The following is a 17,476-nucleotide window of genomic DNA, read 5'->3' as shown; positions in this document are numbered from 1 at the left end:
CAAGGTCCGTAACTACTCTCTCCTTTAAATTTTTTTTTTTGTATGGCCTTTTCTTGCAGATGCAGCTGCTGTCATCCACTCTACCAGGTCCTTGTTTTTCTGGGCATAGGAGTGCCCAGGGTGAGTGCATAGGGGCTTGTAGTGTAATAAAACAAAATAAATCAGTAACTCTTTGCCAGGTATTATTATTGTTAGGATCTAGAGCTGGCAAAACAGCCATGGGAATTATTAGAACTGAAGATAACTGTGCTAACAGAATTTTTAAGGGTCTGATTTGGTTCCGGTTTGAGGGTAAGAATGAGTTGCTCTGATTTGACCCCCAAGGAAGTTCCAGGTTCAGGAAACAGAGAACCAGATGGCAAAGGTAAACACTACCCATTGTCCCCCTCTAGGTTCATCTCTGTGAAGTGGAGGGGATGGAAAAGTTCATGGACAAAGATTTTGCTTTGGACGTCAGCTCCAACCAACCTGTCCTGGTGGCTGTGAAAATGCTGCGAGCAGATGCCAACAAGAATGCCAGGTATAGGGGTTATGTGGAGTTTGACGACTCAGTATGTACCGTGAGCTTGAGCCTCACTCAGAAAAATACACACAGGCCCTGGGTAACAGGAGACTAAGTCCCATTTTCAAAAGCAACTCAAGTCTCCTGTGTTCCCTAGACCCTTTTGAAATCTCATCCTTACACGGTTTAGCAAGGGACACAATGGAGGCAGCAAGGGCTTTGCTCTGAGTGTTCCCCTTGCATGGCACAGGGCATTCTGGTGATGCCAAAGACTTACAGTGTATGGAACGATATTTCTTTTTTAAAACTCTAGGGAATTCCATTCGAAAGCAGCATTAGGAGAATTCACTGAGGAGTCAGGAGATGCCGGAGATGGGGTTGCATGTGGCCCCCTTGTGGGTGGGTGCAACTGTGTAGCCTTTCATTACATGGTTATGAGGAGTCCTGTGGCACCTTAAAGACTAACAGATTTATTTGGGCATCAGCTTTTATGGGTAAAAAACCCACTTCTTCACATGCATAGAGTGAAAATTACATATTACAGGCATAAATATACTGACACATGAGGAGAAGTGAGTTACCATACAAGTGGAGAACCAGTGTTGACAAGGCCAGTTCAGTCAGGGTGGATGTGATCCACTCCCAATAATTGAGGAGGAAATGTCAATACCAAGAGAGGGAAAATTGCTTTTGTAGTGAGCCAGCCACTCCCAGTCCCTGTTCAAGCCCAAATTAAATTTGCAACTGAATTGTAGCTCTGCAGTTTCTCTTTGAAGTCTGTTCCTGAAGTTTTTTTTGTTGAAGGATGGCTACTTTTAAATCTGTTATTGAATGTCCAGAGAGATTGAATTGTTCTCCTACTGGCTTTTGTATGTTACCATTCCTGATGTCTGATTTGTGTCCATTTATTCTTTTGCGTAGAGACTGTCCAGTTTGTCCAGTGTACATGGCAGAGGGGCATTGCTGGTACATGATGGCATATATTACATGTGTCAGTATATTTATACCTGAATCTGTAATTTTCACTCCATGCATCTGAAGAAGTGGAGTTTTTTTTACCCGTGAAAGCTTATGCGGCATGCCCAAATAAATCTGTTAGTCTTTAAGGTGTCGTTTTTTTGGAGACAGACTAACATGGCTCCCCTCTGATGCTCATCACCATGTAATCAAGTATCAATCATTCTTGTTACATCTGCTCCTGGGTCAGTGCCTCACCTGCCTATCCACACCCAGCTCCTGACTCTGGTCCCCCATCTCTGCTGTTCCCTAGCTGCCCATGGTTTGACATTTGCAGGTTTGATTTTTAAAACACTACACATGTTCAGTCCACCCCACTGGGCTTCTGCTAAGAGCCCTGCCATCCTCAGCAATAGGCTCTGCTCTCAGTGCCAAGAAGCATGGTCTGGTCAGGTTAGGCCAAGCTCCAAGGAGTTCACAAGCCCCCCAGCTATGGGGGAGGGGGGCTGAGTGGCTCATGGTATCCTTGGCCATGTGTCTGTGGGGGCATCTCTGAGTGGCTTGCAATGCCCTCTGCCACCCGAAGGAGGTCTAATTCACTACAGCAAGTCCTGTATTTTGCATTTTAAAATGGTATTGGGTTGAAAGTATGCACCAAAGAGGGACCATTCAACTGCATGGGAAAGAGAGGAACTTTTAAAATATTAACTTTTATTATTATTATTTATCTGACTGGTATGCGGTTGACACCACTGCCTTCTACTTTGGAATCAGGACTGCTCAGTTTGCAATCAAACCTGTGTCAGAGGCCTTATACAGCAACTGGAGAGTCTCCTTTAGCTCAAGTGGTAGGGGGCTATGCATTTAGAGCAGATGGACCTGATTGCTGTCCCCATTATGCCATGAAATCCCAAGTAGTCATGGGCTCCAACCTAGGCCAGCTCCAGGGGTTTTGCCGCCCCAAGCAGTCCCCCCCCACCCCAAAGCCGCGATCGCAATCTGCGGCAATTCAGCGGGAGGTCCTTCGCTCTGAGTGGGAGCGAGGGACCCTCCGCCGAATTGCCTCCGAATACCTGGATGTACCACCCCTCTCCAGAGTGGCCGCCCCAAGCACCTGCTTGCTAAGCTGGTGCCTGGAGCCGGCCCTGGCTTCAACACAGGGAAAGCCAAGTAGTTCTAGGCAGCCACAGGTGTCTGTTACAAGTAACAGACTAAAATCTGGGGTCATGCAATGTGAGGTCCCTGCTGCATGCATACGTGTCCTACCTAGACCAAAACTCTGTGAAGCTGAACTTAGGGTTGAGAACATGGATCAGCAATTAAAAGGAAAACACAAGAATGTTGTAGTTAATAAAATCAAGAAACTTTTTAAAAAAGAAGTCTAGGAAATTTGCAGGAAACTTCAAAAGCTCCCAAACACTTGGAAGTCTGGAAATGCCCACTTAAGGTACCAACATAACCTTAACTCTGCCCCTTAGTGAGGCTAACCTCTCTTCTTCCCAGCTTTGTCCCGTTCATTCCTAGGGCCCGGAAAGGTTTTCTGCCCCAGGCACTTCCATTGTGCAATGAGTTATTTTGGATCACAAGGGCACTCAGGGCACATATACACAGCAGCTGGAGGTGAAATTCCCAGCTCAGATAGACAGCTACATGCTAGCGTGTTAGTAGCAGTGTTGCCATGGCAGCATGGATGGTAGCTCAAGCTAGCTTCCCGAGTACGAGGCTAGATTGAGGATGGGATCGCACTTGAGGGGCTAGCTCAAGCACTGCCTGTGCTGCTATGGCCACATGGCTATCTCTTAGTGTGTAAGCTTGAGCAGAGCTAGCATGTGTCCACCTCCCGGAGCTGGAGATTACAACTCTCAGCGTAGCTGTACCCTAACTCTCTGCAGCAGACCTTCCAGCAGTCCCAGATTTCACAGGACTGTCCACACCCTCCAGCCCAGCTGAAGCAGCAATTGTCCCACAGGTCTATCTGGGCTTGGCTCCCCGCCTCATTGAGGGGCCAGGACACATAAGAGCGGCATGGCGACCCTGCATGCCAGGAACCAGGTCACAATGCCTCTCATAGGGAGGTGAACCTAACCAGCCCTGCAGGAGAGAAGCCACCACAGTGGGGTAAGAGGGAGACAGGCTTGCTCTCAGCCCTCAGGGAGCAGCACCTGTTCCACTTCAGCTCCTGCAAATGTTGGGAGGTATGCTGGCTGGCTTCCTAGTACTTGGCTCATGGAACTGATGGGTTAGGCTGCGATTCTTTCATTGAGGTCCCAGAAGTCACAGATTCTGTGATGTTCTAGGACCTCCATGACTTCCGCAGCGGCTGGTGCGGCTGACTTCAGGGCCACTCAGGCAGCTGGCTCCGGGGACTGCTGGAACAGTGGCCGATGTGGCTGGCTCTGGGGAGTGCCTGAGCAGCGGTCTTGGGGGTGCCCTGGGGACTGCCCAAGCAGCAGTGGTCCCGGGGTGGCTGGAGCATCGGCCCCAGGGACGCCCAGAGGCCTTCCAGAGAGTGGTCCCTGGGAGCAGCTGCTGCGGGGTTGTCAACCCTAGCACTGGAGCAGGCCCCCCACATCAGGGGCCCCCTGGAGCAGCAGGGCCCCAGAAGTAGATATTTAGTCACGGGTATTTTGGGTAGGTCATGGACAGATCACCGGCCGTGAATTTTTATTTATTGCCCGTGACCTGTCCATGACTTTTACCAAAGTACTCATGACTCAATCTAAGCCTTACTGACGCAGGAACCTGTCTAGCGGCACCTATGGAGGGGCTGTGGAGGTCAAAGCATTCTCCTTTGTCCAATGGGCAGCCAAACCTTATAGAGCTTCCTTTGTGTTGCAGAGCAGCCGCCTGAAGGGGTGGGGTTGGGGATGAATGGCCAGGTCATCTTCCAGGCCCATGTGATCCTAAGAGAGCAGCCATGGCCTAAGGGGTTTCCCGGGTGTAAACCCCAGGGAGTGAGGCAGGAACAGGGAACAGAGTGCTTGTTAGTGAGACTCCAGGATGGTCCACAAGAGACACCTGCCTGAGAGAGCTTCCTTTTGGTGTCAGAGCCATGATGCCTTAGCTGAGGTTTCTGGGAAGAGCAAGTTGCCTGTGTGCCATTTCTTACCACCTCTGACGTGGGCCATGAGTACGTTCTGTGAATAACCAACTTGCATGGGAAGGTCCCTGAGCGTGCACCATCGATTGCTGCTCCAGATGGACCTGCCAGGCCCTGAAGCCTGATGCCATGTGGCAAAGGCTAGCAATATCTTCCCATTAACATCTGTCATGAGTATTAGTGTACTTTGCTGTGAAAATTGCTCTCTGTGGTACTTTCCTCTGTTGTACATTGTACCATTAACTCCAGTACCCTGCATGTTTTGGCTCTGTCCATCTGTTCCTTTGGGTCCGTGTGTCTCTGTCTGTGTGTCTCTGGGTCTATCCATGTATGCCCACATGTGTCGTATACCTGTCTCTGTGGGCCCACATATGTCTGTGTGGTTTTGTTTCTGAAAGGAATGACTTTCTGAAGGAGATTAAGATCATGTCACGTCTCAAGGACCCCAATATCATCCGGCTGCTGGCAGTGTGCATCACTGACGACCCTCTCTGCATGATTACTGAGTACATGGAGAATGGCGACCTCAACCAGTTCCTATCCCGCCACGAGCCCCAGCTCCCCCCTGCCAGCAATGGACCCATCGTCAGGTAGCCCTTCTGCTCCTGCATGGGACTCCTCACCTATACAAGGCTCTACCACTCTCACAGCATGGAGGGCAGAAGGGCAAGAGCGTGTGGGACTTCATGGGGGATGCAGAAAGGGGAGGATATGACTGGGTAGGGGCAGGGAGAGCAGATGTGATGGGTGGAGGAGAGCAGGTGGGGGAGGGGTCACGAGAGCAGGTGTGGCTGGGTGAGAGTGAGGTCGTGAGAACGGGAGCACCTGAGTGAGAAGTAATGGTGTTGCTAGATAGGTGTTGGGGCAGAGTAGGTATAGCTGGGTGGGCGGAAAGGGAGGACAAGTGGGCTGAGCGGGGTGAAGAGAGCAAGTGTGATCAGATGGGGGCAGTGAGAGGAGGTTGGGGAGAGGGTGTGTCTGGGTGGAGGTAAGGAGAGCAGGGGGCTGGATGGGGATGGGGCAGAGTGGGGGGTGGCTGGGTGGGGGTAGGGAGAGTGAGTGTGATCAGATGGAGGTGGTGAAAGCACAAGCAGGAGGAAATGCCTATTTCATTGTCATTTCTTGGGCTCCTCCTGCTGACTCCAGCATTTTGTGCTGTTGCCCTGTTTTGGGGATGTGCCAAACCTTTGGGTAGCTGGGGCTTGGACATGCAGGAGGGCTGCCCAGTAGGAATCTGGCCAGGCCACTCTGCCATCCATGCCATGCTCATTTCTTACTGTCCTGCCAGTGACACACTGTCAGGGCAATCCTTCCCTGACTGGCCCTTCCACTGCAGTGCAGTATCTAGCCAGGGCCTGCTCCATGATACATCCAGCAATTACCATGGGAGCTTCTGCTGTAGGCTGTTGGTGTCCAGGTTGTTGCCCCAGGATTTGCATCGTACAAGGGCAGGCTGCTGTGAGTTGCCGAGGATGAGGTCCAACTGCTCCTGTTTAGGTGACATCACATCCCGGTGGTTCAAGGCCTGCTCAGCAGCCTCACCCCTCCTTTGGCCTTCCCTGTCTCCGCAGCTACACTGACCTGAAGTTCATGGCCACTCAGATTGCCTCTGGCATGAAGTACCTCTCCTCTCTGAATTTTGTGCATCGGGACCTGGCCACACGCAACTGCTTGGTGGGTAAGAACTACACCATCAAAATAGCAGACTTTGGCATGAGCAGGAACCTGTACAGTGGAGACTACTACCGAATCCAGGGGCGGGCCGTGCTCCCTATTCGCTGGATGTCCTGGGAGAGTATTTTATTGGTAAGTGGAGACTTTACAACTGCCAGGGGAACCAGTGAGAGAGATTGTGGGGACCTGGCCCCTTTCTGTAGCACTGCGTGATCATGGGGAATGGGTTTCAGTGCCCGCTGCCTGCTGCCATCTCCTGATTAATCAAGGGGCAGGATGGAATCGGGGGCTCTGTGTTTACATGCGTCGTCCAGGGCATTCGCTCAATTGCTGCTGTAATCTAGTGAAATCTGAGCAGTCCCGGCATGGGGAGGCATTGCAGTGTGGAGCAGAAAAGGGGAAGATGGAGTTGTGGCTGTGCCTATCCCATGAGCGTAGTTTCTCTTTACAGAAGGACTGGAGCATGTCTGGGTCCCTGTGTGAGAGATGTGCAGTATCTTTTCTTGGTGTGTGCTTAGATCTGAATGAGAGTGGTGCTGCTTTTCTGTAGATTTGTCAATAAGTGGGTGCAGCTAAAGGCCTAGCTTGATAATTACAGCAGTTAGATGGTACTTTACCTGTTTGGGCTGCCATGTGAGTGCTGCAGCTGGTTGCCTCCTGCGGCGCATTTTGCCTGTAGCAAGACTATCCCTGAGACAGGACTTTGTCAAGTGAGCTCATTACTTGAGGTCACCTCCCACTTAATCCCAGCCCTCCAGCTCCATGGCTCTGTGACAGCTACCTGGGAAGGGCAGAGACTATTCTATTTGGAGCCAATCAGATTTCCTCTCTAGTCACCCAGAAGCAATGGAAGATAATAGCCACACCAGCCACAGCCTGTTGGAGGTATGAGAGTGCTGAGGGAAGGGGATCTGGGGTGCACTGCACTCTCTCCAGTCTCACTGGCCTCATGACCCCTTGGAGATTATCCCAAATTGGTGCATGTTAAAACAGCTCTTAGTGAGGGGCTAAAGTCCCATTTGCCTTCCACACACAGTTGTGCTGCACTGAGTGTGTGTCCAATGCTGCTGAGATTTTAGCCCGTGGACGGCAGATTCACTGGGTGACAGCAGTCTGCATTTGCATGGCTTTGTCTCTATACTGCGGCCTCATGTCTCATGGGGGGAGAGGGGGTGTCACATAGAAATGGACATCTTTATATGGGCACTGAATGAGGAGGAAAAGGAGAATGCCCTGGGTCAATTGGCTGCACTTTGATAGTGTTATGCTGAGAGGGACCAGTGACTGCTTTGATTACAAACCCCTCTGAGCTGGGGCGTTACCACAACCTGCAGTTACCAGAAGTGTCAGGATGAGCTAATCAGAAGCCCCACTCCCCAAGACAACAGGGGGTTGTGAGCCCTTCCCCCACAGGAGTAGAGTGGACTGGTGGGTAGAGGCTTTTGCAAAGTATTGTTTTGGGTGTGGGAGGGAAGGCAGAACACACAGAAACTGAGAACAAATAAGGACAAAGAGAAAGGCAGGCAGAGGCAAAAAACAAAAAATCCAAGCAATAGCCGGTGAGCCCAATGTGACCTGCAAAAAGCTAGTGAGGGAGCTTTTGGGTCTGCTGTCTAAAGAGGCTTGGGGCTGTCAGCTGGGAAACTGCTCCTCTTATTCTTGACTCCTTCTGTGCTCCGAGAAGCAGGACTTTGTGCGTTCCTTGTAAATAAACAAAAGTGCATCATAGAAAATTCCAGACTCCATGAATTTCTACTTCTCCAGGGCCCTGAACTCTGACTAGCCACAGAGGGTGAAACAGAGGGACATCACTGCCATCCACACCACAATACATGACAGGGCCCAGGCATGCATAACAAAGCTCCAGCCACCAGGCCACTTGCTCAGGGTAAAACTATCCAGTCAGTTTTGTGGCTCTGTTTTGGGAGATGGATGTTATCAGGGGTTGGATCAAGGGATTAGAATTGTTACTTGAATTTTAAATAAAGTTGTCAGTTCTGACTCACGGTCTCAGAGTAGAGGCAGCAGCAGCAGCTTTATAATTGATATTAAAACAGGACAAAACTAAATAGGTGATTCCAGGTGGACATGTGTTCCGAACAAGAGAACAGCAATGGGAACTGGGGTGCAGCAGTCCAGTACAGAGAGAGCAGACCGACCCCATCAGACAGTGACAGCAGTGATGGTATTTATTGCAAAACCACAGTCTGAAAACTGGGCAGCCACCACACTCTCGTGTCAGACAACCAGACCTGAAGCTTTAGCTGCCCATGCCAGAGTGATCCAAATCTCCCCTCAGCCTGTGTGATAAATGAAGTGGGGCGAGGGGGGCAGGGGAGCTCCCTTTGATGGACACCCAGCCAGTCAGTTAGCTGTAAAATCCCTTTTGTAGCTGTTCTCTGCTTGCTTTACCTGTAAAGGGTTAACAAGCCCACAAGTAAAAGAAAAGACCAAAAGAGCCAATGGGAGGGTTAGTAAAAGCAGCAAAGAGTCCTGTAGCACCTTATAGACTAACAGACGTATTGGAGCATGAGCTTTCGTTGGTGAATACCCACTTCGTCGGATGCATCCGACGAAGTGGGTATTCACCCACGAAAGCTCATGCTGCAATATATCTGTTAGTCTATAAGGTGCCACAGAACTCTTTGCTGCTTTTACAGATCCAGACTAACACGGCTACCCCTCTGATACTTGACACAATGGGAGGGTTAGAACTTTTAAATTTGGGAAGGAAACTTTCTCTTTGTCTGTTGTTCTCTGGGCTGCAGGGACATGGAGCAGCAATGCTATAAGCAGAAATGTAAGGTTTGAACCAGGTATGAAAAAGTATCTTCCATACCTAGAAGAAATAATTTGGATAGGGAATGTTTAGTTAGGTCTATTTTTTATTTTGGCTTGTGAATCTCCTTTGTGCTAACCCCAGATGCTTTTGTTTGCTTGTAACCTTCAAATTGAATCCCCACTCTGTCAGTCTGAGTGCAGGAAGTGGGGGCCTGCAAGAATTTTAAAAATTAATAGTTGCCATTCCAGGCTTGTATTAAACTCCCAAGGTTGGGGCTTCTCTCTGACCGTGGCTTGGTAAATGCTGCCACCACTCAAATGCAAAAAAACCACCCTTTGAACCCAGGAAGAAGCACTTGGGAATTCCTCCCTGTGGAGTACCCTTTCACCCCACCTCCGAGGAAGAGTTGAGAAAGACAAAGCTAATCTCCTTTGTTTTCTATCAGCTAATCAAACAACATGCACAAACCTCTGAGGACATCAAAAATCCAATCCTGTTCTTAAAAAAGGTAAATTTTATTAAAAACAAAAAGGGAAAAAATACTTCTGGAACTTAGGCTTTTTGCTAGATCTTAAAAGAAACAATTACAAAAATTAAGCACCCAAAATAGCTTTCTTGGGGGTTCAGCTTAGAGGATGAATTGTTGATCTGGTCCTTTGTACAGGAACTCCTCACTTAACGTTGTAGTTATGTTCCTGAAAAATGTGACTTTAAGCGAAACAATGTTAAGTGAATCCAATTTCCCCATAAGAATTAATGTAAATGAGGGGGTTAGATTCTAGGGAAATTTTTTTCACCAGACAAAAGACTATCTATCTGTCTGTCTGTCTACACACACACACAGAGTATAAGTTTTAAACAAACAATTTAATACTGGTACACAGTGATGATGATTATGAAGCTTGGTTGAGATGGAGGAGTCAGAGGGTAGGATATTTCCCAGGGAATGCCTTACTGCTAAATGAACTAGCAATTGGCTGAGCCCTCAAGGGTTAACTCTCACAACACTCTACAAGGCAGCAGGAAAGGAGGGAGGGCAGACAGACACACACCCTGTGTGTGAGAGAAAAAATGCGCATTTCCCCTTTAAGTAGCTGACCCCAGGCTTACGTACACTGCCTTGTTAACTAAATCAGCTTGCTGAGACCTGAGACAGCAGCTACTGCCTAGAAGCTCCCTCCCTTTGTCGTGTGTCCCCCCTGCTCTATCGAAGATGGGGTAAGCGGGGTGCAGGACCAGGGGGGAGGGGGAGACACCCTGACATTAGCCCCCTTCTTCCCCCTTCCCCCTGTACAGCAAGCAGGAGTCTCTGGGAGCAGCTCCAAGGCAGAGGGCAGGAGCAGCACATGGCAGTGCGGGGAGGGACAGCTGCTGCACAGGGAACTTAGGGGAGTGGGGAGCTGATAGGGGGGCTGCTGGTCCACCCTGATTCCAATCACCCACCAGCTAGCTGCAACGGGCTGCTGTTCCTGCAAGCAGCGGACAAAACAGGCAGCTGCCAAAGGACATTAGAAGGGAGCATTTCACAACTTTAAACGAGCATGTTCCCTAATTGATCAGCAACTTAACATTGAAACAACGTTAACCGGAACGACTTTAAATGAGGAGTTCCTCTACATTAAAACTGCTCCTATACCACGCTCGGATGCATATGTGGTTATGACGAATGGTTGGTCGAAGTCTGGGGCCCTCAGTACAGGGTCAGACGTAAGGGCCACCTTAAGCTGGTTAAAGGCTTTCTGACACTTCTCAGTCCACTGAACAGCATTTGACTGTTTTTTTGTGGTCAGGTCTGTCAATGGGGTGGCAATTTGGCTGTGGCGTAGTACAAATCATTGGTAATACCCGCCAAGCCCAAGAAGAATTGGACCTGCTTCTTTGACTTAGGCACAGGCCAATTTTTGATAGCATTTACTTTAGCCTGTAGGGGGTTGATAGTACCTTGACCCCCCTGGTATCCAAGGTATGTTACCCTGTTTAGGCCTATTTGACACTTTTTGGCTGTAACAGTTAATCCTGCTTCCCTTATGTGCTGGAAGACAGCTTGGAGGTGCTCCAGGTGTTCTGCCCATGAATCTGAGACTATAGCCACATCGTTGAGGTAGGCGACTGCAAATTTCCCAAATCCAGCCAGAAGGTTATCTACCAATCTCTGGAAGGTGGCGGGTGCATTTCACAGTCCGAAAGGGAGCACATTAAATTAATGTAACCCTACATGGGTGATGAAGGCTGACCTTTCCTTGGCGGGGTCATCTAGCAGCACTTGCCAGTACCCCTTAGTTAAGTCTAAGGTGGAGATGAACTGGGCATGTCTCAGTTTCTCCAACAGCTTGTCTGTGCATGGCATTGGATAGTTTTCGAGCTACAGCATTTAGCTTACGGTAGTCTACACAAAAGAAGATTTCCCCATCTGGTTTGGGAACCAGAACCAATGGAGAGGCCCAGGCACTCTCAGAGGGGCAGATTACACCCATCTGTAACACCTCCTTGATCTTCCTTTCTCTTGTGGTTTTGGCTTGAGGAGCCATCCGGTAGGGTTTGGCTCTAATTAAGTGAGCATCACCTGTGTCAATGGAGTGGTATACCCGTTTTGTCCATCCTGGGGTGACTGAAAACATTGGTGTGAAGCTGGTGCACAGCTCTCGGATTTGCTGTCGCTGCTTACGCCCAAGGGTCATGGAAAGGCTAACCTCTTCCACGCCACCTTTGCTTTTTCCGTCATAGTAGACTCCTTCAGGCCACTCAGCGTCATCTCTCTCCTGGGCTGTAAACTGGAAAACCTTGAATAAAAGGAATAAAAGGGCTTTAGAGAATTATTTTAGGTTTTAGGGTAGGGTCTGGGAATGCTATGTGTTAATTAACAGCTCCCAGGCGCTCTCGGACCATAAATGGCCCCTCCCCTGACACTTCCATCTTATTGGCCTAGAGCGCTTTCAGGACCATGACTTGGTCACCTACTCCGAAGGAACGTTCTCTGGCATGTTTATCACACCAGGCCTTTTGCTCTTGCTGATCATCCTGTAGATTTTCTCGAGCAAGGGCTAGAGAGTCTTTGAGGGTGTTTTGCAGGTTGGTTATAAAGTCCAAAATGTTAGTTCCTGGAGAAGATGTAACCCCCTCCCCTTGCTGCTTCACCAACTGTAATGGCCCCTTAACTTTGTGGCTATAAATGAGTTCAAAGGGTGAAAATCCCAAACTGGGATGTGGTACATTCCTGTAGGCAAAGAGCGTAGGCAAAGAGCAACTACTGCAACACTAGGTCCCAATCATTGAACTGTTCATTCACAAATTTACGTATCATGACCCCCAAAATCCCATTAAACTTTTCCACTAGGCCATTTGTTTGATGGTGGTAAGGGGTGGCAACCAAATGGTTCACCCCATGAGTTTCCCAGAGACATTTCATGGTCCCTGCCAGGAAGTTAGTTCCCGAATCTGTAAGGATCTCGGAGGGTCAACCTACCCTGGCAAAAATGTCTGTCAATGCCTGGCTCACACTTTTAGTCCTGATGTTGCTTAGAGCTACTGCTTCCATGAAAGTCAGTATGTACAGCTTTCCTCTGGGTGTCTTCTTAGGAAAAGGACCCAGAATATCCACAGCTACACACTGAAATGGAACCTCAATGATCGGGAGTGGCTGGAGAGGGGCCTTGATCTGATCTTGGGGTTTTGCCATCCTCTGGCACACCTCACAAGACCGGACATAGGTAGAAACGTCCTTGCCCATTCCCTCCCAGTGGAATGACTTCCTCAATGGTCCTTAGTCCTGCTCACCCCAGCATGGCCACTAGGGTGATTGTGGGCTAAGCTCAAGAGCTTTTGCCTATACTTAGTTGGAACTACCAAATGTCTCTGAGGATGCCAGTCCTCCTTGTGCCCACCAGAAAGGGTCGCCTTGTGTAAGAGTTCTTCTACAACAAATCTGGACCTATTGGAAGAGCTGAGAGGTGGTGGGTCGCTCCGTGCCACTGTCCAAGCTCCCTTGAGTCTTTCATCCACTTCCTGCTCTGCCTGGAACTGCTCCCTTGATGCTGGAGACATTAGTTCCTTGCTGGGTTGTGAACTTGGGCTTGGTCCCAGTGGAAGAGATGCAGGTGATGAGGTTGTTTCCATTGACTGTGAACCGCTCTTCACTGGTGCACTAGATGGTATTTCAGGCTCCGGTTGAGCCTCTTGCACCGGTTTAGCTGCTGCTGCAGGTGCAGGCTCTGTGGCACCCTTTGGTGCTGGCTCCCTTGACTCTGGTGGGGTTGCAAGCACGGGCTCTGGTGCTGACTGCTCTGCCAGTTCTGATCCTTGGCTGGTTCTGACTGGGTTCCAGGAACTGGATCTACACCTGCTGCCATAGACTCTGGTTTGGAGTTTCATTCCACTACCTTTGGCTGGGTCCCTGTAGGAGGCTATGGAATGGAGTTAGGTGTAGAGCCTGTTTAGCCTGGCTGCAGGTAACCATCCCCACCCTTTTTGTTAGCCTTACATGGTTGGCTAAGTCTTCTCCCAGCAGCATGGGAATGGGATAATTGTCAAAGACTGCAAAAGTCCATATTCCTGACCAGCCCTTGTACTGGACAGGCAACCTGGCTGTAGGCAAGTTAAAAGAGTTGGCCTTAAAGGGTTGCACCATTACTTGGGTCGATGAATTTGGGGCCCACCAGGGATTGGTGGATAGCTGACACCTGTGCTCCAGTGTCTCTCCACGCAGTAATCTTCCTCCCGCACACACTCATAGTTTCCCTTCGCTCTGTGGGTATTTGCGAGACATCTGGGCCTGAAGGCTTATTGTGATGAGTTATGGTTGGCTGGTGCTCTTGGGGCAGTTGGCCTTCACATGCCCCAGCTCATTACATTTAAAGCATCGCCCAGCTGACTGTGGGCTGGGGCGAGGTGGGTGATTGGAGAGTGGGGTGGTGAGATGATAGGGCATCTGGGGTCTCCCTGGCTATGTGGAGGGCTCCTCTTTGCAAGGTGGGGCTTTGGGCTAACCCTGATGGTGGGGGTTTGTCTTGGGTTGCCCCTTCTGATATCCACACCAACTGCTACTAGCTTTCTTCTTCTCTACCACCTCCACCCATTTGGTTCCAATCTCCCCCGCCTCAATTACTGTTTTGGGCTTTCCATCTAGGATGTACCTTTCTATTTTCTCAGGAACACCATTTAAGAACTGATTCATTTGCATTAGGAGAGACAGATCTTCCAGAGATTTAACACTTGCTCCTGATATTCAGGCATCTCAATTTTTTACAATATGGTAGGCATGTTGGGAAAATGCCATGTCTGGTTTCCACCTTAGGGCTCTGAACCATCGACGGGCATGCTCAGGTGTTAGCCCCATTGTAATTCTGGCCTTTTGTTTAAAAAGTTCGTACTCGTTCATGTATTCTTTAGGCATTTCAGCTGCCACCTCTGCTAAGGGTCCACTGAGCTGCGGCCTCAGCTCCACCATATACTGGTCTATAGGGGTGTTGTACCCAAGGCAGGCCCTTTCAAAATTTTCTTAGAAGGCCTCTGTATCATCACCTACCTTGTATGTGTGGAATTTCTTGGAATAGGGAGCGGTACCTGGAGAAGGACTGTTAGGGTTATCTGGTTGATCCAGCTTAGCCTTTTCTAGCTCTAACTCTGCCTCCAAGCGCTTCGCCTGCATTTCCGCCTCCAACTGATTCGCATCTCTTTCTGCTTCGGCCTCCAACTGCTTCGCCTGTCTCCTCTCCTCTGCTTCCAACTCCAAGCTCTTTGCCTCTCTTTTGTCCTCCGCTTCCAAACACATCTTTTGTAGGAAGAAATCTCTGTTTTCCATAGTCAGAACTCGGTCTGGGTTAAGGGCATCCCTCCAGCTTGACACCTGGATCTTGGTCGGGGGAGGGCTGACCCTTCCCTCCTGGGAAGTTCCTGGTCCTCCATCCCCTCCCTTCATTTCCGTCACGGAGCTGATGTGTGGGCTTGATCTGGGTCTGACTTCTCCATGGTGTGCCACTTTGGGAAGACTGATTGCTCTAGTTTCAGAGTAGCAGCCGTGTTAGTCTGTATCCGCAAAAAGAACAGGAGTACTTGTGGCACCTTAGAGACTAACAAATTTATTTTAGCATGAGCTTTCGTGAGCTACAGCTCACTTCTTCGGATGCATAGAATGGAACACACAGACAGGAGATATTTATACATACAGAGAACATGTACACCTGCACATCTACCAACGTGATATATGCCATCATGTGCCAGCAATGCCCCTCTGCCATGTACATTGGCCAAACTGGACAGTCTCTACGCAAAAGAATAAATGGACACAAATCTGACATCAGGAATCATAACATTCAAAAACCAGTGGGAGAACACTTCAACCTCTCTAACCACTCAGTGACAGACCTGAAGGTGGCAATTTTGCAACAAAAAAACTTCAAAAACAGACTCCAAAGAGAAACTGCTGAACTTGAATTAATATGCAAATTAGATACAATTAACTCTGGCCCTAAACAAAGTCTGGGAATGGTTGGGTCATTACACTAATTGAATCTATTTCCCTATGTTAAGTTCTCCTCACACCTTCTATTGGCCATCTTAATTATCACTTCAAAAAGGTTTTTTTCCTCCTGCTGATAAGAGCTCATCTCAATTGATTAGACTTTTCCTGTTGTTATGCATACTTCCACCTTTTCATGTTCTCTGTATGTATAAATATCTCCTGTCTGTGTGTTCCATTCTATGCATCTGAAGAAGTGAGCTGTAGCTCACGAAAGCTCATGCTACAATAAATTTGTTAGTCTTTAAGGTGCCACAAGTACTCATGTTCTGATTGCTCTAGAGTTTCCATGCCTGACTTCAACTTCAGGAACAGGCTGCCACATTCTTAGTGTAACGATTTTGTTGCCACAAAGCTAGAAAAGAAAAAAAATAAACTCCTTGTTGGACTCCCTGGCTCCTTTGGTATGCCTGTTCCCCCTCAGGCAGCAAAGAAAAGAAAAGAAAACAAAACAAAAAAATCCTCCCTAGCTTTCAAGCAGTCAGAAGGAAAAATGTGTCCTTTTCAAATCCTGAGGTCTGTGCTTCTAATTCAAAATGATCCCACTGCTCTGCCACTACTCAAATGCAAAAAACCCTCTTTGAACTCAGGAAAGAGCACTTGGGAATTCCTCCCTGTGGGGTCCCTTTCATGCCCCCCCACACACACCCCAGAAGAGCTAGGAAAGAAAACAAAGGAAATTAGCTGTGGCTATGAGCTAATCAAACAACATGCACAAACCAATTAGAACACCAAAAATCCAATCCTGTTCTTAAAAAAGGTAAATGTTATTAAAAACAAAAAGGGAAAAAATGCATCTGGAACTTAGGCTTTTTGCTAGATCTTAAAAGAAACAATTACAAAAATTAAGCACCCAAAATAGCTTTCTTGGGGGTTCATCTTAAAGGTTACAAGCAAAAAAAGCATCTGGGGTTAGCACAGAGGAGATCCACAAGCCAAAATAAGAAATAAACCTGATTGTGTCTATCTCATAGAACTGGAAGGGACCCTGAAAGGTCATTGAGTCCAGCCCCCTGCCTTCACTAGCAGGACCAAGTACTGATTTTTGCCCCAGACCCTTAAGTGGCCCCCTCAAAGATTAAACTCACAACCCTGGGTTTAGCAGGCCAATGCTCAAACCACTGAGCTATCCCTCCCCTTAAATAAACATTCCCTATCCAAATTATTTCTTCTAGATATGGAAGATACTTTTTTATATCTGGTTCAAACCTTTCACAGCCTTTCTGTTTATAGCATTGCAGTTCCATGTCCCTGCAGCCCAGAGAACAACAGACAAAGGGAAAGTTTCTTTCCCAAATTTAACTGTTCTAGCCTTCCCACTGGCTCTTTTGGTCAGATGCCCACTCCTTTTCATTTACCTGTGGGCTTGTTAACCCTTTACAGGTAAAGCAAGCAGAGAACAGCTACAAGAGGGATTTTACAGATAACTGACTGGCTAGGTGTCCATCAAAGGGAGCTCCCCTCAACACACACACTCTTCATTTATCACAGCCTGACAGGCAGATCTTGGCATTTCTCATTCAATGCTTGTGTTGATCTATGTGATGCATATACATACCCCACACTGGCATGGAAGGAGTTAAAGGACAGTGCTGGGCCCAGCTAGCCCCACCCCTCCAACTGGAGACAGCCCAGCTGGGGAAGAGTACTGACCTACCCTGCCAGTGCCTGGCAAAAGAGACTGGAGACGCCTCCCTGAAATACCATGACTGTGTGCTGAGCCTGGCTGGGGCTGACAGTTCAGCTTCCTTTTTCCTTACCCAGGATCAGAAGCAAAGGGAGCAGTTGGCAGAAAGTGTCCCCAGGGAGTGTAACTTGTCCCCCACCCCCCGGGGTCAATGCAGCTGACTCTCTTAGGGTCCAGGGTCAGAGACCAGTGGAGTGGCAGGTCTGAGCTCCCCTACTGCTACCCAGTGACTGAGTGGATGCTAAACACTAGGCCACCCG

At 48.7% G+C, this 17,476-nt stretch overlaps 1 protein-coding gene across 1 annotated transcript in view; it reads left to right on the top strand.

Annotated features, from left to right (window-relative positions):
• The window catches only part of DDR2 (discoidin domain receptor tyrosine kinase 2), a 160,737-nt gene that overhangs the window by 131,654 nt on the left and 11,607 nt on the right, over positions 1-17,476 (top strand). The window contains exons 13-15 of the mRNA XM_039486285.1: positions 393-520; positions 4,958-5,149; positions 6,131-6,365. Coding sequence (XP_039342219.1) covers positions 393-520; positions 4,958-5,149; positions 6,131-6,365 — 555 coding nt within the window. The remainder of the gene's footprint in view (positions 1-392; positions 521-4,957; positions 5,150-6,130; positions 6,366-17,476) is intronic.

This window comes from Mauremys reevesii, linkage group 8 (assembly GCF_016161935.1).
Source record: "Mauremys reevesii isolate NIE-2019 linkage group 8, ASM1616193v1, whole genome shotgun sequence".
In the NCBI taxonomy this organism is placed as follows: domain Eukaryota; kingdom Metazoa; phylum Chordata; order Testudines; family Geoemydidae; genus Mauremys; species Mauremys reevesii.
The sequence above is the reverse complement of the archived record's forward strand: the minus strand, read 5'-3'. Positions and strand labels throughout refer to the sequence as shown.